The sequence below is a fragment of the Candida oxycetoniae genome, assembly GCF_023343755.2.
Source record: "Candida oxycetoniae strain CBS 10844 chromosome Unknown scaffold36, whole genome shotgun sequence".
Classification (NCBI taxonomy): Eukaryota; Fungi; Ascomycota; class Pichiomycetes; order Serinales; family Debaryomycetaceae; genus Lodderomyces; species Lodderomyces oxycetoniae.
This window is the reverse complement of record NW_026055464.1, coordinates 28,562-49,441: the sequence shown is the minus strand read 5'-3', so window position 1 is coordinate 49,441 and position 20,880 is coordinate 28,562. Positions and strand designations below refer to the sequence as shown.

At 38.5% G+C, this 20,880-nt stretch overlaps 9 protein-coding genes across 9 annotated transcripts; 3 read left to right on the top strand and 6 right to left on the bottom strand. All coding sequences in view use genetic code 12, as the record gives it.

Moving 5' to 3' along the window:
• Positions 1-53: 53 nt before the first annotated feature.
• On the bottom strand, positions 54-6,239 carry KGF56_003500 (DNA-binding ATPase; the record flags this gene model as incomplete). Its single annotated transcript, XM_049324838.1, has 1 exon — positions 54-6,239. The coding sequence occupies one exon, from the start codon at positions 6,237-6,239 to the stop codon at positions 54-56; it is 6,186 nt and encodes a 2,061-aa protein (XP_049179429.1).
• A 1,525-nt stretch (positions 6,240-7,764) lies between these two features.
• On the bottom strand, positions 7,765-8,442 carry KGF56_003499 (uncharacterized protein; the record flags this gene model as incomplete). The annotated part of the gene is made up of 1 exon (XM_049324837.1): positions 7,765-8,442. The coding sequence occupies one exon, from the start codon at positions 8,440-8,442 to the stop codon at positions 7,765-7,767; it is 678 nt and encodes a 225-aa protein (XP_049179428.1).
• A 402-nt stretch (positions 8,443-8,844) lies between these two features.
• Positions 8,845-9,894, bottom strand: KGF56_003498 (uncharacterized protein; the record flags this gene model as incomplete). The annotated part of the gene is made up of 1 exon (XM_049324836.1): positions 8,845-9,894. One exon carries the CDS (start codon positions 9,892-9,894, stop codon positions 8,845-8,847), a length of 1,050 nt encoding a protein of 349 aa, XP_049179427.1.
• A 1,672-nt stretch (positions 9,895-11,566) lies between these two features.
• RGD1 (Rgd1p) lies at positions 11,567-13,825 on the top strand (the record flags this gene model as incomplete). Its single annotated transcript, XM_049324835.1, has 1 exon — positions 11,567-13,825. One exon carries the CDS (start codon positions 11,567-11,569, stop codon positions 13,823-13,825), a length of 2,259 nt encoding a protein of 752 aa, XP_049179426.1.
• Positions 13,826-13,898: 73 nt separating this feature from the next.
• Positions 13,899-14,516, bottom strand: KGF56_003496 (uncharacterized protein; the record flags this gene model as incomplete). Its single annotated transcript, XM_049324834.1, has 1 exon — positions 13,899-14,516. The coding sequence occupies one exon, from the start codon at positions 14,514-14,516 to the stop codon at positions 13,899-13,901; it is 618 nt and encodes a 205-aa protein (XP_049179425.1).
• A 431-nt stretch (positions 14,517-14,947) lies between these two features.
• On the top strand, positions 14,948-17,482 carry RTT101 (cullin; the record flags this gene model as incomplete). Its single annotated transcript, XM_049324833.1, has 1 exon — positions 14,948-17,482. One exon carries the CDS (start codon positions 14,948-14,950, stop codon positions 17,480-17,482), a length of 2,535 nt encoding a protein of 844 aa, XP_049179424.1.
• A 190-nt stretch (positions 17,483-17,672) lies between these two features.
• On the bottom strand, positions 17,673-18,935 carry KGF56_003494 (ACP1; the record flags this gene model as incomplete). Its single annotated transcript, XM_049324832.1, has 2 exons — positions 17,673-17,900; positions 18,552-18,935. The coding sequence occupies 2 exons, from the start codon at positions 18,933-18,935 to the stop codon at positions 17,673-17,675; spliced, it is 612 nt and encodes a 203-aa protein (XP_049179423.1).
• A 229-nt stretch (positions 18,936-19,164) lies between these two features.
• Positions 19,165-19,695, top strand: KGF56_003493 (mitochondrial 37S ribosomal protein uS12m; the record flags this gene model as incomplete). The annotated part of the gene is made up of 1 exon (XM_049324830.1): positions 19,165-19,695. One exon carries the CDS (start codon positions 19,165-19,167, stop codon positions 19,693-19,695), a length of 531 nt encoding a protein of 176 aa, XP_049179422.1.
• Positions 19,696-19,787: 92 nt separating this feature from the next.
• ARC35 (Arc35p) lies at positions 19,788-20,807 on the bottom strand (the record flags this gene model as incomplete). The annotated part of the gene is made up of 1 exon (XM_049324829.1): positions 19,788-20,807. The coding sequence occupies one exon, from the start codon at positions 20,805-20,807 to the stop codon at positions 19,788-19,790; it is 1,020 nt and encodes a 339-aa protein (XP_049179421.1).
• Positions 20,808-20,880: the final 73 nt, after the last annotated feature.

Below are 20,880 nucleotides of genomic sequence, written 5' to 3'. Positions count from 1 at the left end.
TTACTGACTAGCTCGTTACTTTACTGACTAGCTAGTTACTTCACTGACTTTGCCTATTTCAAAGTCTTGATAAAATTATCAAGATTGTACTCATCTTCATATTGTTGTTCGTCCCATAGTTCAGCCAATTCGCCAACTGCACCCACTGCTTTTCCAGTCAAACCACCAGTCAAATCATCTGGCATCTTATTGCTTTGCACAGAACCATTATCATTTGATTTATTATCATCATCTTTCTTACTTGCTTCTTCCGGCTTAACGCCAGAATGCTCAAAGTCAAACAAATCCAATAATTGATTGGTGTCCATAGACTGTAAGCCGGCATTTTGTTGGTTAACAATGGTCGAGGCAATATTCATTTTGAATTTTTGTAGTCCCATGATTTTCTCTTCAAGAGTATCTTTGGTAATTAATCTGTACACATTAACAACTTTCTTTTGTCCCAATCTGTGAGCTCGGTCCATCGCTTGTAAATCATTCATTGGATTCCAATCGTGCTCCACAAAGATAACCGTGTCTGCACCTGTCAAATTCAATCCCAATCCTCCTACTTTAGTAGTAAGCAACAAAACATCAATCGACGGATCTTCATTGAATTTCCGCACAATCGACTGTCTATCACGCGGATCAGTACTACCATCCAACCTCATATATGTTACTGACGGCAAGTACTTTTTCAATAACTCATTCTCTACAATATCCAACATATCCTTTAGTTGACAAAATATTAATGCTCGATGCTCGGAAATGACACCCTGCGCAGGTAATAATTGTTGGTCACTCTTTTTCAGTTTGAGAGATCTGTCGTACTCTGAATCCTGGGATCCAATACCACATTCCAATAATAAGGTTCTCAACGATAACAACTTGGGCGAATGTTCAATGTTCTTCAAGTTCAAATTACGTGACAGTAGAAATTTGTTAACCTCGTCATATTTCGGGTGTTGTGGTGAAACAACCAATGCAGGATGATTACACAATTTTCTCATATATTGCAATGCTTGGAAAACGTGGGTTTGAGTTTGGTTTTGCTTTTCAGATGACGAAACTTCAGCTTTTATGTTTTCTTGTTGACTTTTGGCAAAGTCTTTGTATAATTTTTTTTGCAAGTCGCTTAATTCGCAATAATAGTCTTGTATGATCTTGGGTGGTAAATCAGATAATACATCCTCTTTGAGTCGACGCATCATAAAGGGTAAAACTTGCTTGTGCAACGATTCCAATGCCAAAGCTCCAGCTTCTTGCTCTTTTGAAGACGTTTTACTATTCCTGCTTGCAGCTATTGGTTTGGCAAATTTCTCATGAAAAACTTTTTCTGTTCCTAAAAAGCCGGGCATCAAAAAATCAAATAAGGACCAAAGTTCCAAAACATTGTTTTGAATTGGTGTACCAGAAAGAATCAATCGGTGTTCTGCTTTGACTCTTTTCACGGCTTTTGCTAGCTTCGAGTTTGCGTTTTTGATAATATGACCTTCATCCAAAACACAATAATTATAATCAAGAGAAGTGATAAACTCAACATCATTTCTAGCAACATCATAAGACGTGATTACAATATCAACACTCTTCAACTGACTTCGAAGTGGAATTCTTGTACTGGGGTTTCCTGCATAAACAAGTGCTTTCAAAAATGGGGCATACTGATTAATTTCTTGCTCCCAATGACCAGTCAAAGACGGAGGACAAATAACCAATGATGACAACTGTCTATACTCAGCTAATCCAGTTTCTTTATATTTCTCTGCTCTCATATAATGATCAGAAGAAACTATGCAGATTGTTTGCAAAGTCTTACCTAAACCCATATCATCACATAAAATCCCATGTAAATGGTACTTGTTTAAAAATGCTAACCAATTTACACCTTCTTGTTGGTACTTACGTAATGTTGCTTTGATTGATACAGGTAGATCAAACGGTTTTATTTTCGAAGGATCCATCATTTGCAGAATGAAATCCCGTTCTTTTTCTCTTCCCTTTAACAACTCTTCAGGCATGTCGTCCGGATCTGGAATACCAGCCTCAAGTGGAACTAGCTTTATGATGGACGCAAAAGTTGTCGAGGACAAAACACGAACGTCGTGATCAGAATCACTCATCCTACCTAAAATTGGAACAATTAAAAACATAACATATGGAAGAATGGTTGCGCCCATTGTGGATGAAATGTGGTATATCGTTTCAATTGCACCCTGCCTTTCTCTAACACTACCAGCATTCTTCAACATTGGTAATACCGAATTGACCAAAAAAATAAAGGCTTTTGTTGGCACAACTGAACAAATCGTTGCAAAACATTTGGCAGTAGAATAACGGAAAACTGAATACTCCGACTTCAATCCAGGAAGCAAAAGATCCAAATCGTCGGTAATTTCTGAAACAATAGACTGATCGAGTTTTGGCAAAAATGCTTTAAGTATACCCAATGCATCAATAATGCTCTGGCCTTTGAATTCATCCTTTGCTATATCTTCACTTGAAAGTTTGCCCAAATCTGCCAATGGTCCAATCATAAGCTCTTTTAATTTCGGCACTTCTGTAAACAATTTTGAGCCATAAACTTTAATAATCATTTCTAGCGACATTATACCTCCACGACGTTTAATTCTTGCCTCGTGAACAGCCCTCTCATGAGCAGCAGCATCAACTGGATCGTTTTGAGCTTCTTCTTTTCTTAACGACAAAATGTTATTTTTGAACCCAGCATTATGGTGAAATTCAGGAACCTCGGCTGTATCAACACACAGGAAAGCACACAAGTTTTTGATAATTTTATCAGCTACGTTCCGTTTTCCATTTTCGTTCAATTGTCGAACCATACTGGCCACTGAATGAACACTTTTGTTTTGCAAAACCAACGACTCTTCCAGTTTCACACTTTCCATCAAAGATTTAATTATTGGATTCAATTTCTTTGGCAAACCAGTCAATTCCAATAGAGCACCCGCGTAAGCAGCCAATACAGAAACCACTCTTGAATTTGTTGCTAAACGTGACTCTTCAATAGCAACGGTTATTCTATGTCTTGCATCTTCGAGCGCTTGGTTGGCTGACAATCTATGTGTAGTTGATAAACTCTTTTTCAATCTTTCAAATGTTTCATTACAAATCTTTTCGGCATATTCAAGATTAAAAGCGCCAAGTCCAGCTTCTGGTTCACCTTGTACGAGAATAGGAATTTGTGGTATTTTAGAAGGTGCCAATCTAGCAGTAGAAACAAAACAATCAAATAACTGTAAGCACGAGGTCCGTACTGATTTTAGAGTGGGGGTTAATTCTCTAAAGCTAGAAGGAGATGATGATGATGATGATGATGATGACATTTCCAGTAATGTCTCTGTTAAAGATGCAGAAAGCAAAGTTACCAACTCTGGTGGTGGTGGTGGTGGTGATGCTGGTAGAGCTGAAGTAAGGTTTCGCTCTTTGAGCGCAGTTGCATACGACTCAATAATAAATGCACTTAATAATCTTGCAGTTGCATGCGGTGATTTCAAATCTTTTGATATGATTTCAAAAATATTGAGAAGTATATCTTTTGAGCTGATCATTGACAAGCATCTACCAAATGCACTAGACGCTGTACACCTCATTGCTATCATTTTTTCATACCCAACAAGCATAACATCTCCTCTATAAACCGGAGAATCAATATTGACCTTTAAATCCTCAATCGGAATATCCAAGATTGGCTCATCAGCTTGTCGTTTATCACGTTTAATACCACGTTTATCATCTTCATCCAATGGCCCAAGCATCAACCCAGACGGACGCATGATGAGAGAGGTATTCATTTGATAGTTGTGCCTAGATATACCAATTGGAGTTAGTGTGAGACTCAACAAGTCTCTCGCCTGAGTGACAAATATTTGATTAACATCTGATCCATTTTCTATGATTGCATTTAACAAATTGTCAAAGACTTCTTTGGATAACTCCAACACATCCGGGTTCTGCTCAACAAGTAAATTCTGGTATAACAACCTCAATGCTTTATAGTCTATCCATCTTTTTGTTGCTGGGTCATCTATTGCCAAAAATTTCAATATGGTTCTCAATACTGCTTTCCGCACATTTGTAATAGAGTGTCTCAAAAATGGGTATAGTCGAGGCACCAAATGCTCAAAAGAGTTTTTTTCATTTAGACTAGCATCCTGCTGAATTATATCAATGACTTCTTTGTGGCTGCAAAGTCTTGCCAAAAGATCCATCACTGATCCAATAGAAGCAGACAAGTCGTCTCTTAAATTCACCAAGCAGTCCCAAATTACTGATAGCAACACCTTGATCATGTTTCCTCTTGTAGAGACAAATTGAGATGCTATCGGAGTCAAGGTCAATGCAGACACTGATTGGACATCATCGTCACTTTCTTGAAGACCGCGTAGGACCATATTAATGACTTTATCAAACATGCCAGGGATCTTTAATAAAATATCCGTCCTCACACTAACAAGATAACGGACACCTAACATACCTCCATGTTTGGCTTCCCAGCACTTTGGCACCAAGTCGTCCTGTAAAGTCATGGTATTTAAACAATCAAAAGTCTTAATAACGCATTCATCATCAAGATGAATTAATAAAGCAGCCAAAGTTTGTGCAGCTGACTCCCTCACCGGCGCTACAACTGTGTCTGAAACGTAGTCACCAAATCTATCAAGGCAAAACAAAATACATAACTTTACTGCCAAATCTTCTAATATCGCCTTATTGGTGGCATCATTCTCGCTTCTGGACTTATTCATAACCCTTCCCGCTTCCTTGCCGTGTTTTTTAATTAATTCTCTCAAACCAAGCGCGGCACCATGTCGTACTTCCCAGTTGTCATCAAACAAATCGGCCAATAATAACTCGTAAACACCTTGGAACTGCCAGATTAACCCAGCAACTTTATTGTGAAGTGAAAGTAAAGGGGAGGTCTCACTTGCTTTAGTTTCAACAACTAGTTTTGATCCTCCTTGTTGGGAGGTTATATCAAATTGTACCTGGCCTCCATCCGTGTTGTTGTTGTTGTTATTATTATTATTATTATTATTATTATTGTTGTTATTGTTATAGTTGTTATTGTTATTGTTATTGTTGTTGTTATTGTTGTTGTTGTTGTTGCTATTATCTAGGTCTTGAGTGTCTATATCCATCGAATCTCCATTCTCAATCATTTTCCGTGACAAGGAACTCTGAGATATGTCCACATTTTTCAATTTGTTACCACCTGACCTTGCATTTGCCTTGGCTCTCCTTTTTTGTATTGCTTTGAGTCTTGCACTTGAGCTTGGTTTATTGAAATTTGGTCTATCTATCGTAGGTGACTGAGCCGGCGTTGAGGATTCTGATAAGGAATCCAATGCATCAGGTTGAGGGTGCTCGTGTTTGGTGTTGTAACAGTTTTCCAGTTTTATTGGTGGAGTTGGAGTATTTGACACTGGGGTATCTTCAGTTCTAAATTCAGAGTCCTCTTCGGTATGAGGTAGAATATTAGTTCTATGTCGCTTTATTCTTGCAATTAAAGTATTATCGCCGTCACATATACTGTTGTCATGGTTGAGGGTATCATCGGACTTGGATGCTAATAGTTTAACCCCACCTTTTATCAATTCGTGTAAGCTGAAAGAACTGAAATCAATTAAATTTGAAATACAATTATTCATCTCGGCCAACTCCTCATCTTGCTCTAGTTTTACCTTTGTCTCGCATTGATTTCCAGGTTCTATTTTCACCCTTGTCTCGAGGTCTTTTCCAGGTTCTATTTTCACCCTTGTCTCGAGGTCCTTTCCAGGTTCTATTTTCACCCTTGTCTCGAGGTCCTTTCCAGGTTCTATTTTCACCCTTGTCTCGAGGTCCTTTCCAGGTTCTATTTTCACCCTTGTCTCGAGGTCCTTTCCAGGTTCTATTTTCACCCTGGTCTCGAGGTCCTCTTCTCCACCACCATTTTCAGCATTTCCAGTTTCACCCTCTAGACTCACCTCAAATTCCTTCTTGACAAAAGTATCACTTGTATCGTCGTTGGAGTTTGGGTCCCATAGACTAGCATTATTAACTATACCTCCGAATGCTCTTGCTGCCGAAATTCTTGTTTCCCACCGGGGAGATTTGAGAAAGGGGTATACTCTTGCTAGTAGGTTTAAAATATCCTCGGGATGCGATTTTGCCAAATCCGAGAGTTGGTCAGCAGCTGTATTTCGTATAAAGGAGGTCGATCCTGTTTCCAACAAGACGACTAACCTGTCCAATCTCGACATTGATTAACACTAAAGAAGCGACAATTCAAACTCTTGGATGCGACAATTCAAACTCTTGGATGCGACAATTCAAACTCTTGAGAATACTCTTCCTGCCTCAGCATAGATGACCCACCGCTTCAAAACCTATTTTTCTCTCAACCACACTACTTGCTTTTGACCTACCTTTAGGAACTACCTAGAAAACTGCCTTGTAAGTAATAATCGATTGCAAAATTGCAAAATTGTATGGGTCTTTTTTTTCTATATTTTGTTCCCGCATAATCGATGGAACTCTTGTCTCCCTTTTATATTAAATTTTTATTTCAATCTTAAGAGGTCTATTTTTTATTTGTTGTTAATTACAATTTTTACTCATCTCATTTAACCATCTCTTCATCTCATCTAATCATCTCATCTACCATCTCATCTAACCAGCTCATCTCTTCATCTCATCTAATCATCTCATCTACCATCTCATCTAACCAGCTCATCTCTTCATCTCATCTAATCATCTCATCTACCATCTCATCTAACCAGCTCATCTCTTCATCTCATCTAATCATCTCATCTACCATCTCATCTAACCAGCTCATCTCTTCATCTCATCTAATCATCTCATCTACCATCTCATCTAACCAGCTCATCTCTTCATCTCATCTAACCAGCTCATCTCTTCATCTCATCTAACCAGCTCATCTCTTTATCTCATGTACCATCTCATCTCTTCATCTCCTCTCATCTACTCATCTACTCATCTACTCATCTACTCATCTACTCATCTACTCATCTACTCATCTACTCATCTACTCATCTACTCATCTACTCATCTCCACCTCTCCACCTCTCCATCTCTTTGGCAGCTAGTGTGTTCCAAAATCTTGCTCTGCTCGATAATGTCTGGTCTCATGTAATTATCCCAACGTTTGTCCTCAGCTTTTAAAGCTTAGAATATGCTGACAAGACTTTCAGTCAAACCCAAAAACACAATCTCGGGGATATAAGCTCTGAAACCACTTGGAAATAAAGCCTCAGAATCACCATCGAGCGGAGCAAGATAGTGGAACAACAATGCTTTTTACTGTAACTTTGCTCTACTCGAATGCTACTTGGAAATAGAGTCTCAGAATCACCATCGAGTGGAGCAAGATAGTGGAACAACAATGTTTTTTACTGTAACTTTGCTTTACTCGAATGCTACTTGGAAATAGAGTCTCAAAATCACCATCGAGCGGAGCAAGATAATCTCCACTGTAACTTTGCTCTGCTCGAATGCTACTTGAAAATAGAGTCTCAAAATCACCATCTCGCTCCGCTCGATAGTGGAACAACAATAATTTTTACTGTAACTTTGCTCTACTCGAATGCTACTTGGAAATAGAGTCTCAAAATCACCATCTCGCTCCGCTCGATAGTGGAGCCTCAGAATGCCACCATATATCTACTCTCTCCATCTACTACACGCTATGTCAGTGTCGCTAGTCAGTGTCGCTAGTCAGTGCTGCTCCACTATTTCGCTCTGCTCGATAGTGTCACTCGTCTAGCATCAAGTAAATTTCTTCTCCTTATGTTCCCTCACCTGTTTCTTCTTCTGCTCCAACTCTTCCTGGTTCGCATTATAACTGATGTTTGTAATTTGATTCATTGGGTTTTCACTCAGCTTTTGAAACTCTCTAAATACAAGATTCTTAATCTGTTGCAACCTCAACCCAGGATTCTCCTTTCTAATCTCAGGCAATCTCTTCTCTTCATATGCATTATATGCAGCTTTGACCCTCCTCTCAGGGTGTCTATCAATGTCCTTTGACGAAACACCAGAATCCTTACCAGTCAATGCCAACGCTTCCAACGCATTGTCTAACCCAGTTGCACTCAATTCCGGAGTATCTTTATTAAAGTCAAGGAAATCATCAATTTTTCCACTTCGTTTAGCTGCTACTTTAGCTGCTCCTCGTTGTTTCTGACTAACAGGTTTGGAGGGCATACTTGCCTCTTCAGCAGCTAATAACGCTTCTCGCTCTTGCTTCTTACGAGCTGCTTCCTCTCTTTTAAACTGCTCTTCTTCTTGTTTTTTATTACTCTTCTTTGATCCTTGCTCCCACTTGGAACTTTCCTCTTGCTCAAGTTGCTCAAGTACTTCATGCTTCTTTTTATTGGCTTGCTCTGCTTTACGCGCGTTTCCAGCGGCCTTTTTGGAATTCTCTCCTGCTTGTTTCTTTGCCATCTTGGAGATAAAATGAAGAAAAACTAGAGTATGGTTGAAAACTAAAAAGACGTTTCATTTTTAATTTTCAATGAAGAGAGTAAATGCGAGCCTGGAAAAGGTTTTTGGGAATGGGTGCAAATCGAGCAGAGCGACCAACACTATCGAGCAAAGCGAGATAGTGGAGCAACAGTAAAATATACTGCAACTCGACACTATCGAGCAGAGCGAGTAATCTCTCCTGCAACTCCACAGTAATCTCTACTGCTTCCACCACTGAAGGAGATATTTATATAAAATTGATCATGCATTGTTTACATAGATACAAGTCTTTCCCTCAAAGGTTTAGTCAGTGCTGCACTATCTCGCTTCACTCGATAGTGTCGCTTCACTCGATAGTGTCGCTTCACTCGATAGTGTCGCTTAAAGTTTATTAGGTCTAAATACGATCCTGCCTCTAACTTTATTATCTTCCAAATCCTTCAACATTTGAGGCAATTTGTTAAAATCTACAACTTTATAATTTGGTTTTATCAATCCTTTTGAAATCCAATTTAAACATTCACCAAGTTCACTTGAATTTCCTCCAAAGTTATAAATAACTTGCACTTCCCTATATAGAAAAGTGAAGTTGGGCATCTTCAATTTATATCTACCTATCCCAACCATAACAACTGTCCCCTTCTGCTTGATAAACTTATCAGTATTATCCACGGTTGGTTGAATACCAACAAAATCAAAGATTACGTCAAAAGATTTAGCCGGGTGTAAACAATTTTTCATATCACTATAAAATTCACTAGCTCCATATTCAATGGCTGTTTTTTTGATATCCTCCTTGACGTCGGTAGCAATAATGGTGCAGTTGTAATTTTTCAAAATTTGTATTGCATTCAATCCTAAACCCCCACAACCTTGAACGAGTACTTTTGATGTTGGTTGTATTTTATGCTTTACTTTTTGTATTGCATGAAACGGGGTTAAAACCGAGTCTGTGGCTACTGCTGCTGCTTCAAAACTCACATTATCTGGTATTGGTAATAATGTACGTAAATTCTTAATCAACAAAAACTGCTGGAACCCACCATCTTCATTCAACCCATATGCCTGTGAGGAATTGCTGCAACTTCCATCAAGTCCTCTTCTACAGTTGTCGCATACGCCACATGCGTGGTTTATTTGCAAAGCAAATCTAGCGCCTTGACAGTAAGTTGGATTTTGCTTCAACTGCTCTCCAACCAGATAAACACTACCGGCAATTTCATGACCCATTACAAATTTAGAAAGTTGCCGTGTTGGAGGCATACTCTCTATTGGTCCTCCTTGTAATGTATGTGGATCAGAAAGACATAATCCTGCAGCCTCAACTTTTAAAACAAGCTGGTCTGGACCTGGTTCTGGAATTGGCAAGTTTGCAAATTTTTGAATTGTTTTAAATTGAGCATCATATCCATAACCAACCTGAGTAGGCATTATGTATGTAACCAACCTATTTGTGAGAAATGAGAGAATGGAAGAGAAGAAGAAGAGTGTGTACAACTTTTAGTCAATGCAATTTAGATCTATTAAATAAGCCCCAGTTTTGTAATATAGATCTATTAAAGAAGCCCCTAGTTTGGTAATAAAGATCTATTGAATAAGGCCAAGTTTGGTAATGGAGATCTTTAATTGTAATTTTTTTGTGGGGTACTGCGCGCGGGGGGCGCATCGAGGAATTACTCGGCAAATGATTTTTACTCCTCACCGTTTACACTATCGAGAAGACACTATCGACCAGACACTATAGAGCAGACACTATCGAGCAGAGCGAGATAGTGTAGCAACACTTGGTACCTCAATCCTGGTGTTGCACAGATTGCAGCTAGGGTTGTGCGGAGAGAGCTGCGGAGAGTTGTTTGTATAGAGCTGTAGATAGAGCTGTGTGTATAGACAACACTGACTACCGACACTATTTACACTATCTTGCATCGCTCGATAGTGGCTTCTTATTTGGGAGGGATTGAAAGCACAATACAATGGGTGCTATACGAACAAATGTAACCGTTGAAACTTTTTATTCGGCTAAAACCCGCTCAGTTGAAATTTCAGTGGGTTGATGATGCGTCGATTGGAATTCTCTGCTCGATAGGGTGGCAGCTAGTGTTGGTGGCAGCTAGTGTCGGTCGATAGTGTCGGTGGCAGCTAGTGTCGGTGGCTGTTAGTGTGCCCCACTATCTCGCTCTGCTCGATAGTGTCGCTCGATAGTGTCGCTCGATAGTGTCGCTCAATAGTGTGAAAAAATATCTGATGAATAATTAAGAATAAAAATATGGTAATGCTTAATATCTCTTGGAAATTATTTAAGGAAAAGGTTCTTGGTACATTGGATCTGAAGCTTATCTGTAGTCTTTAGTAGCCTTTAGCTTTTATTATAAGATGTTCTGTTGGACAGAACATAACACACGGGGTTGTTTAATTAGTTGAACTAATTGAACTTACCAAAAGCAACTCAATTAACTATTCTTTCTACTCTCTACTCTCTATTTTCACTAGCATCTTGATTCTATAAAGTTCAACTACATACTAGCCTAGCCGTTTTCAAACAACATATTCTGAATATCTAAGCAACTGCTCTAAAAAGAAACCAAACCTATGTAAACCCTTTCTCAATTATCCCACGTAAACCCTTTCTCAATTATCACTTTCTTCTATTATCACTTTCTTCTCTTTAAACCTTTCCCTCTTTTATCGTCTAATATAACTATACCTACAAGCTAATTTCTCCATAATATTCCATCCTTCTCTCTAGCCTTGTTATCGCGCTACCACATGCGTTCAGGGGTACACTAAAGAGAATTGGGGGTAGTGCACGATTGCTCAATATGTTTGGCCAACTTTTCCTTCAAAAAGAATAAAGCGTAATAGAGGGACACACCTAACTCCCTTCCCCCCCTTCCCCCCTTCCACCCCACCCCATTTTGATGGATTTAGTTTGTGCTTAAAGCCTATTTCAAGACAGAGAGAGGCATCTTTAACACGTGAAGGAAGTTTCCGCTTATCAGAAGAAAGGAAAATCTACCAGTTTAAACAGTTACTCACCTGATTTTGTCGTTTCTTGATTTTTACTTTAAATTTTTTTTTTGGGGGGGGGACTTGTTGATTGAATATGGTTGATAAATCAGAGAGTACAAGTAATGGTGGTGCTCCAAATGCGTCGCTGAGTACTCCGCCGGCTAATGCTAATGCTGTTCCTGCTGCTCCTGCTGTTCCTGCTGCTCCTGCTGCTCCTGCTGCTGCTACTTCGGATTCCATGACAAATACCAAGCAAACATTGCCACCAACACCTGCTAAGGTGTCTTTAGGTTCGACGGTACATGCACCGTCTTTTTCCTTTAATAGTAATAAAAACCAAGCATCGCATGATCTACTCGAAAGCGATATGAAGATCAAAACCATCCTCAATAGTGATTCCGCTCTTGAAGTCCTCCTGGAAAGATTGAAACAGAGCTTATCCACGGGAGAGGAGTTTAGCAAATTCATCAAGAGAAAAGCTCAAATTGAGGATGACCACTACAATCAGTTGAAAAAGTTGGCCAATAATACTCGAACAAGTATGAAGCATAATACCAGAAATTTGAAGAAGGATTCATTACTGTTTCAAATGGAGAAAATCATTGAGTTTGACGAATCTTTGTTTGGCGTGGGATCTAGTTTCGTAGCAGCGATGAACACAATGTACGACGAACTAACATCCTTGATCGCCACAATAGCAAGATCGAGAAAGACAATCAAAGACGAGTATAGGAGGAAAGATAGAGACTGTATCGAGTCGATAGGAGCTGCCGATAAAGCCAAAACTAGGTACAACCATTTGTGTGAAGATTTGGAAAAACTAAAGGCTTCAGATCCGTCCAAGAAATCTTTTAGCTTAAAAAACAAAACAATTGAACAACAAGAGGATGACTTGCAAAAGAAAGTTGATCTTGCAGACCTGGAGTACAAAGCAAAAGTAGCAACATGCAAGAAATTAAAAGACGAAATTTTAATCATACATCGTCCCAACAATGCGAAAAAGTTGAAAAATTTGATTTTAGAAATGGATATTGCATTAAATGTTCAGCTTCAAAAATACGCTACGTGGAATGAAAATTTAATAATGAATTCAGGTGTATTGATTAGTCCCTTACAGTCGTCAAAACCATCAATGAGATCAATGGCAAGCTCTGTCGATAATGAAAAGGATTTGTATGAATATCTCATAAAGCATGGAAATCAAAGTTCAAACAAGTCTCTTGTACCAGTAGAGTATCACATCCACCCTTCGTTAATAAAAGCTAAGGATATTGGTAAACCATTTTTGAGCAACAACAACAATAACAACTACAACAACAACAATAATAATAATAACAACAACAACAACAATAATAATAACTATAATAATAATAGCAGCAGCAGCAACAACAACAACAACAACAATATTAGTAATACAAATTCTGGTAGAATAGTCAATACCACCAGTAATATCAAGGCAGCACTTCCCAACAAACAATGGAGCCACATCAGGACAAAGTCCTCTGCTACCACTACTCCTAACTCTTTGTCAGCCCCATACTCGGGCAATTTAATGCCAAAGACAACTCCGCAAACCGAAGGTGCTACAGCCGACAATGAAAACTCATTGACTACGTCTACATCACCCGCTTCAAACCCAGCTCAACAAAGTTACCTGTCGCTAGACCCTGCAAGTCAACCTTCAACGCCAAACTTGAATGGGCCCAAACCTTTTAACTCAATCGTAACTTACAAGCAACCAACGTTTGGGGTTTCCATAGAAGAAGTGATTACATTTGCAGGAATAGACAATGTGCCGTTGTTAGTTAGGAGATGTATCGAAATAATTGAAACCTATGGCATTGACTTGGTTGGCATATACCGTACCAGTTCCAATGTTAGTCAAGTAACAAAATTGCGCGAGTTGATAGACTCAAACTTTACAAATTATTTACAACTTGGGAAGAACATTGATCCAGACAATGTTTTGGATGCAGATATATTCTGCATTGCTTCATTGCTAAAGCATTACTTTGCAAATTTGCCAGAACCATTAGTGACAAATGCCGAATTGCAATCTTTTCTTGAAACAATCAAGTTGACCGATGAACATTTGGCGGCTGAGAAATTGCACCATTTGGTTTACAACTTGCCTGACGGTTCATATTTCACCTTGAGAGCATTGATATTCCATTTGAATAAGATTGCAGCTAATGAAGCACGTAATAGAATGAATGCCAAATCGTTAGCTATCATTTGGGGACCAGTTCTTTTGAGCGATAACTCCTCCAGTGCGCAGGAATTGAGTTATAAAAGCAAAGTAGTTGAGAAATTGATGGCTATAGCTAATGACATCTTTGAATTAGACGAATAAATTAAACAACTGGAACATACTATTATAATCTGTTCTTCTTCCTCCCCCTTCACGCAAGTTATGTTCATAATTATTAATACATCATGACAGGAACTTTATCCTTTTTTTTCCTTTCATTCTTTTCTTGTGCCAGTTTGTCGTCTCCATTTCGGTAATGTGAAGTCATTGGCTTACCCACACGATAATTACTGCTCAGTACATTCGTACCGTTATTAAAACTTTTACCCTGGAAAAAACTACGCGTTTCGTTCTCTTCCCGTTCTTGTTCCAACTTCAACTTTTCTGCTATTGCTTCTTCCTCTTGCTTTTCAAATTTTGCTCTTTCCTCTGCTTTCATACGCTCAAACTCTTCATCGCTAATACCAAGCAATTTTCTCCTAACGTCCATCAACTCTATTTTTAAAGAATTATGAAACTCCGACGAGTCGATAATCTTTTCTTGAATATCTTTATCAACTATGCTTAAGATGCTATCCTCTGAGCGTGCTGTTGGCGCGGCGGTGGCTATGTTGTTGCTATTGCCATTACTACTGCTATTGCTATTGTTGGGAGTTGTATTGGTGGTTTCACCACTGCTACTCTGCATATTCCCACTATTAGGGTTAACAATCTCGCCCAAGATTAAAGCAGCCATTTTACCCTTGTTCTTCATCAATATCGACGGATCATTCTTCACTTTGGATTCAATCATCACTCGTAGTTTGAGTAGTAGATTTTCACAAGTTTTAGAAGTTTTGAAACTCTCTAATAGTTCCTTCCTTTGCTTATCAAATGTGCCGTTCTTCTTATATATTGTCGTGAGATGTTTCGGATCCGTAACCTCAACCTGAACCAGCAGCGTGGATTCCGTCTTTTCCTCCATCATCATTAACCTTATCCCACTATAAAACGAGATGAGATGAGATGAGATGAGATGAGATGATGAACGATAATACAAGCGCGAAAAAATAAAATGTATATCAACAGGAGGAAGAAAAGAAGTTGGGATTGTAATAGTAAGAAGAGATTGGGGTAAAGAAGAAAGGAGACAACTGGTACTAGAGAGTTTGTTTTGAAGTTTTATATTACCCGCCCACCAGCAGCAGCTCTCATATTATCTGCTACGACGGTTTTGCACCACCTATGCCCAAAGCAATTGCGCAAGTACTAGACTTGGGTTCAGTTTCAGGAACGCCTCCAGGTGAAAGAACATTTTCACACTTGGTCACCTCATCAAGCTCGCTAGAGAAGAAAAATAGCCGTGGGCAATATAAGAATAATGGTACGGAGCTTATGAAGAGGAAAAGACCGCTAGAGTCTGGAGAAATTGGTGGTGGTGTTGATGTATGCACAACTGAACGTGTTGAAAGGTTGCTAAGAGAAACAAAGTCGATTTTATACACCGTTATGGATCGGATCATAGAGGGCAGATCTCTAGGGTATTCAACAGCCCACATTCATCGCTTAGTGGAGAATGTTTGTAGGTACAAACACGCCGAGATGAGAGAATTGGCAGATGTGATTTTTGAAAAATTGGAACAGTATTTGAAGGGGATTATTAACGAGACGCTTTTGGGTGGGGAAAGCAAAGACCTTTTTAAAATGAACAATTCCAGTAATGAAATGGTTGTAAAACGGGCTACAAACGTTTTGAAAAGCTGGAATTTATGGTATAATGCGTTTTCCAAGATGAGTAAAGTTTTTTCATTTATTGATGGAAAATACTTGCTACTGCATTATTCAAAGAAACAACTTGTTGAATTTGGGTACTCAAGTTTTGCCAAACGGTTTTTCTTTGACATTTATTGTAATGTGCATATGCCCTTGGTACTGATATACTATTTGGATATGGATAAGCAAGGCAGCGAGCAAGATAAAAAGAGGCTAAAGCAACTTTATCAGGATATCACGACTATAATGACGGATTTGGAACCTTTTATGGAGGCGCAATCTGAAAATCAAGAGGTTGAACTTTGTGATTTCCTGGAAGTGGTTCTTGAATCAATTATACTGGCGAATGACGCTTTGAAATCAAAAGATGATTCCTCTCGTGGTGTTTCAGTACAAAAATTGTTTAAAATTATGGATGACGAATGTCGATTTTATGCAGCTTGTCACAAATCTGACGATTTTGTCAAATCTCTACTTCGAGATATGAAGTTTCGAATGCTTTTCCAAGACTTTCAAAGCGTTGTCACGCCTAGTTTTGCTGATTTATTAGAGTCGCCGCGCGAGATGCAACTTTTGTGGAAGTATTGCCTCGAGGTTAAAGAAACACACGGTTTAGATGCCGTGGCATTTTTGCTTTTTGAGTGGAAAAATTATTGTGTTTCTGTTCTAACGGACTCATTCAAGAAGTATTGTGCTGGTGGTGGTGGTGATGGCGGCGGTAGTAGTAACAGTAGCAGCAGTTTGGTTTCTACAGATGAGTACCCAAGCATAATATTTTACGCACAGAGAGTTTTTGCTACTCTTGACCATCAACGGGAACAAAATCTCAATGGCAATGATCAATTCAAGAGCAAGCTTAAAAGCGCATTGGAAGAAGTCGTCAATTCTGAGGAGTACAATTTGTATACTATTCAGCAGTTGTGCAAGTTTTGTGACACTTATTTCAAGTCCATGTTCAAAGCGTACCCGCGAATAGCCTGCCTGGTTTCGTTTCATGAAATCAAACTGCATGTTATTTTATTCTTTAAGGCGTTGAAAAACAAACAAGACTTTTTGAGTGCTTACAAAAAAGAAGTTTCAAGGAGATTGCTTTTGGGTAGATCTGTTAGGATAGAGGAGGAGCATCAACTTGCAAAGGAGTTGGTAGGACTAGCGCTCGAGACGGAAACCGCGTCTGGTCTTTTGGCAATGTTTGGAGATTTAGAGACGTCAAAGTCAATTAAAGAAGGTTTCAATGAGAGTGGTGGGATTGAGTTCACTCCATTGGTTTTGGAAAAGCAAGTTTGGCTTGATATACCAAATGAGAAACATGACCATATAAAAATGCCTAAAGAACTCCAAGACTTACTAAACAGGTTTGAGTTGCATTATCAAGAAAAGGACTCAAAGTATAAAAACAGAGAAATAGATTGGTCGAATTATAAGTTGCACCAATTGACAATTGCGGGACAATTCTCCAAGGGTGAAGTTTTAATATCGGCCAATTTATTACAGGCTACAATTTTAGTGTTATTCACAGAAAAGCCTACCTACAGCTTGAGTCAGCTAGAGAGAGAAACAGGAATGGATTTGAAGTTATTGCAATCGGTTCTAAACACTATGAACCAGGGCAAAACCAAAATCCTAGATCAAATAGGCAACACAGTGCATTATAATTCAGATTTCAGAGCCCTTTCATCATCAAAAGTCAAACTTCCTCCTATTAAAGAACTGGCTAAAATCGGATCGTTTAGTCTTGATGCAAAGGACAACATCCACAACATTATTGAAAAAGAGGTGAATCAAATTGTTGACCATAATAGGTCAGAAGAGTATGAAGGTGTTATTGTGAAAATCATGAAAGCTCAAAAGAGTTTAACAGTGACGGATTTACTAAACAGATCCATGGTAATATTGGAAAAACGAAGACCAGTGACAATCATTGCTTTAAAAGCTTGTTTGGAGACTTTGATAGATCGTGAATATATCAAACGAAATGGTACTGAAATAGTTGAATATATTCCTTAAATGCAACACACACATATATATATATATATATATAAACTCCTACTTCTTTATAAGCCCTTTACTTGTTGATAGAATCTATAGTGAGTACTGAACATCATATACAATAAAAAAGCTAATATCGGCTCTCGTGGTTGTAACGAGGTGCAAAGTGTTGCTCCACTATCTCGCTCTGCTCGATAGTGTTGGCCTCTTATTGTGGAACATCTTCTGGATCTACATCTTTAATCCAATGTTGACCAAAAAACGGAATCTTTTCGTAAAACGTTTGTTGGAACAAAGGAACACCTTCTGTGAATACTGCAACTGCAGCACCAATACCAACACCCCAATACACCAAGTTTGGCAAGTATGACCTTGTTAAAGGGGGGTTTAATTTCCCAAAATGTGAAATTGCCTTATAAGCTGGACCTTTGACGTACTATAAAAAATAAGTTAGCAATGTGTTTCAAACATTGAAATCCCAACAGCCCTTCCATTACTCCTCCTTTACCTCCACCTCCATATGTCTCTTCTCGACTCCTCTAGTGTATTATAACATACTGAAACCATTTCTTCTTTACTGAACCAAAACGAAATGCTTTAATCACCTTGTATTATTTTTCAGTTTGATTTCATTGGCGAGTAATCGATGTCGCAAGTAGAAAGAGATTAGCGACATGGAATTTTTTTTGCGACAATGACTAAGTTATGAGTTAAGCTACTAATAGGCAAGGTTGGTAATGGGCCAAGCTACTAATAGGCAAGGTTTGTCGATAAAGCAAATGTGTTGTGGGTTAAAAGAGATGCATTATCAGGTTTCGTTTTTGTTGATAAATATGTGTAAATACTACTAAACTTCTACACCAAAGTGCCACATCTCTTGCACATATATACTTGAATCACAAGGTCCTACTTTTCAGCCTTTTTCGGTATAATTTGGGTTTTGGAGCTGCCAGCTACTCAGTATCCCTAGTCCTCGTCAGTGTTGTAACAGGCTACCAAGTGCTGCTCGATAGTGTTGTACCAAGCTAGTCGGTGTTACTCAACAAGCGTCGGGCTGTTTCATAATATAATCAATTGCTTGGCCTACAGTCTTTATCGAGTCCGCCTCATTATCAGGTATTTGTATATTAAACTCATGTTCCAACTCCATGACAACTTCAACCACATCTAACGAATCCAACCCCAAATCCTGAATAAAACTCGATGATTCCGTAAGTTCGCCAACTTTCTTAAAATCCACCTTGTCAAAACCTTCTAATAACTCTATAATTCTTTCCTTTGCTTCCTCTCTGGTCAATGCTGGGAATCCGGAATATAAACGAGTAAAATTAAGACTCAAACTTGGTTGGGATTGATGCGAAAATGAGCAAAGCTTACTAGCTGTTCTCTGGCGAAACAACGTAGCTTTGCAAGTCGTAACAAATGACCTTTGACCTAACCTAATTCCCCTTGATATCACGTTTCTAAGCATCGTTTAACCTACCCTAATTCACTACTACTATCCACCGAAAAGTTGGATAACTTAGCCCTTGTCTTACTTGATCAACTTTTTTTTTTTCTCTCAATCTTTAGTGGTTAGTAAGTAAAAAAAAATTTTTCAAGTTTAATATATGGGGAATTAAAGAAACAGTGGAACTAGTAGTAATAGGTAGGTAGGACACGGGTTTGGCTTGTAGAAATTGGAAGGTATGTTTAGGTTAATGTTAGGATTACGTGGTCGCTCGTTAATGGCACTACCAACGGCGGCTTCAGGTCAATTTTCGACTTTATATTTCAAGTCGATTCAAAGTATTCATCCAAAAACCAATGGCATTACTTCTCAAGCAACGCAGTTTTCTCAGCAGTTACGATATTCGTCTATAAACCAAATACTCAAATCAAAGCATTTTGATCCTGTGAAAAAGCGTCCTACAAAATCACCAGATTTAGAACGATGTCCGTTCAAAAAGGGTGTGATACTACGTATAATGGTTTTGAAGCCAAAGAAACCAAACTCAGCTTTGAGAAAGTGTTGTAGAGTAAGATTAACCAATGGGAAAGTGATAAGTGCTTTAATCCCCGGAGAGGGCCACAATTTGCAAGAGCATCATGTTGTTTTAGTTCGTGGCGGTAGAGTTCAAGATGTGCCTGGTGTAAAGTACCATTTGGTTAGAGGGGCCTTTGATCTAGTCGGTGTTGCTAATAGAATGTCATCGAGAAGTAAATATGGTGTAAAGAAACCAAAACAGTAGAATTAAGAGTTGATTGTATATCTACATGTACATATATATATATATATATATATCAATTTGTTCCCCCTTTTTTTTTTTTTTTTTTTGTTTCCTTATACCCTAACATCGAATCTTCTACCACTAGCAGTCTTTCTATTCTCAATAACCTTTCCTTCATCATCCAAATTCTCCGGTTTAGCTCTATTCAAAATCTTCAAAAACTCCTTGACTCTAAATCTCATTCTTGAATGCATGTATGCTTTTGAACATTTGATGTGATAATGGAAATAACTTCTAAACATTTGAATGTGTGATATACAATTTTCTCGTTTATCGCCACGAACCAAATGTCTAGGAAACAATACAAACGTAACGTATCCCTTGTTTTCATCCTTAGACGAACCTTGAACACAGTTTTGAATGTCCAAAGGTGCCTCAATATGGGAGTATAAAACTTGAGGTGCAGTTTGTACCGATCTCTTTCTAGCATCAACAAACTCTTGTAAAAAAACCTTACCGAAAATCTTATCGGTCTCATCTTGAAACAAAGTTGAGAAAATAACAGTAACTCTATCAAATGAAGGTTTCAAGTATATGGTCTCATCAGCACCTCTATATCTTATAACTAAAACCTCTTCATTACTCAATTCTTGCTGGACTTCCTCGGCATAGGTGTTTGCATTTGCGTATTTCTTGGCCAATTCGTCATACCTTTCAAAAGCCTTATGGAAAGGAGCAGCTATTGAATGACGCTTGAACAAGCTCAAGTTTTCAATCAATGTTAATTTTGTCTCTTCGTCATCGCGAGATGCCGCGTCAGTATCCAACAAAAGTGAATAATTGTATCCTTGTTCAGCTTGAGCTTTATCCAAAATAGTCAAATTATTGAAGTTTTGAAATTTTGATCTTAAATAGTCCAACACGCCATATTTAAGCAAATCGTTCCAGCACTTGAGATTGATGGATACAAGTAGTTTGGTCTTGTCTCCAGGAATGGTACTGAGGTGATATGTGGTGAAATCAAAGTCAGTGATTATACGATCTAATGACTTTACCGAGTCTCCTGCTACAGGGAATAACCGCTCAGTTAAAGTTTTCTGTATAAGTAGATTTTCTTGCTCAATCTTTAGCATCTTAAATGACAAGAGGTGGGGTCAATGTTTGTATAAACTTATATATCGGTATCAAGCAACTATTATCCGTCAA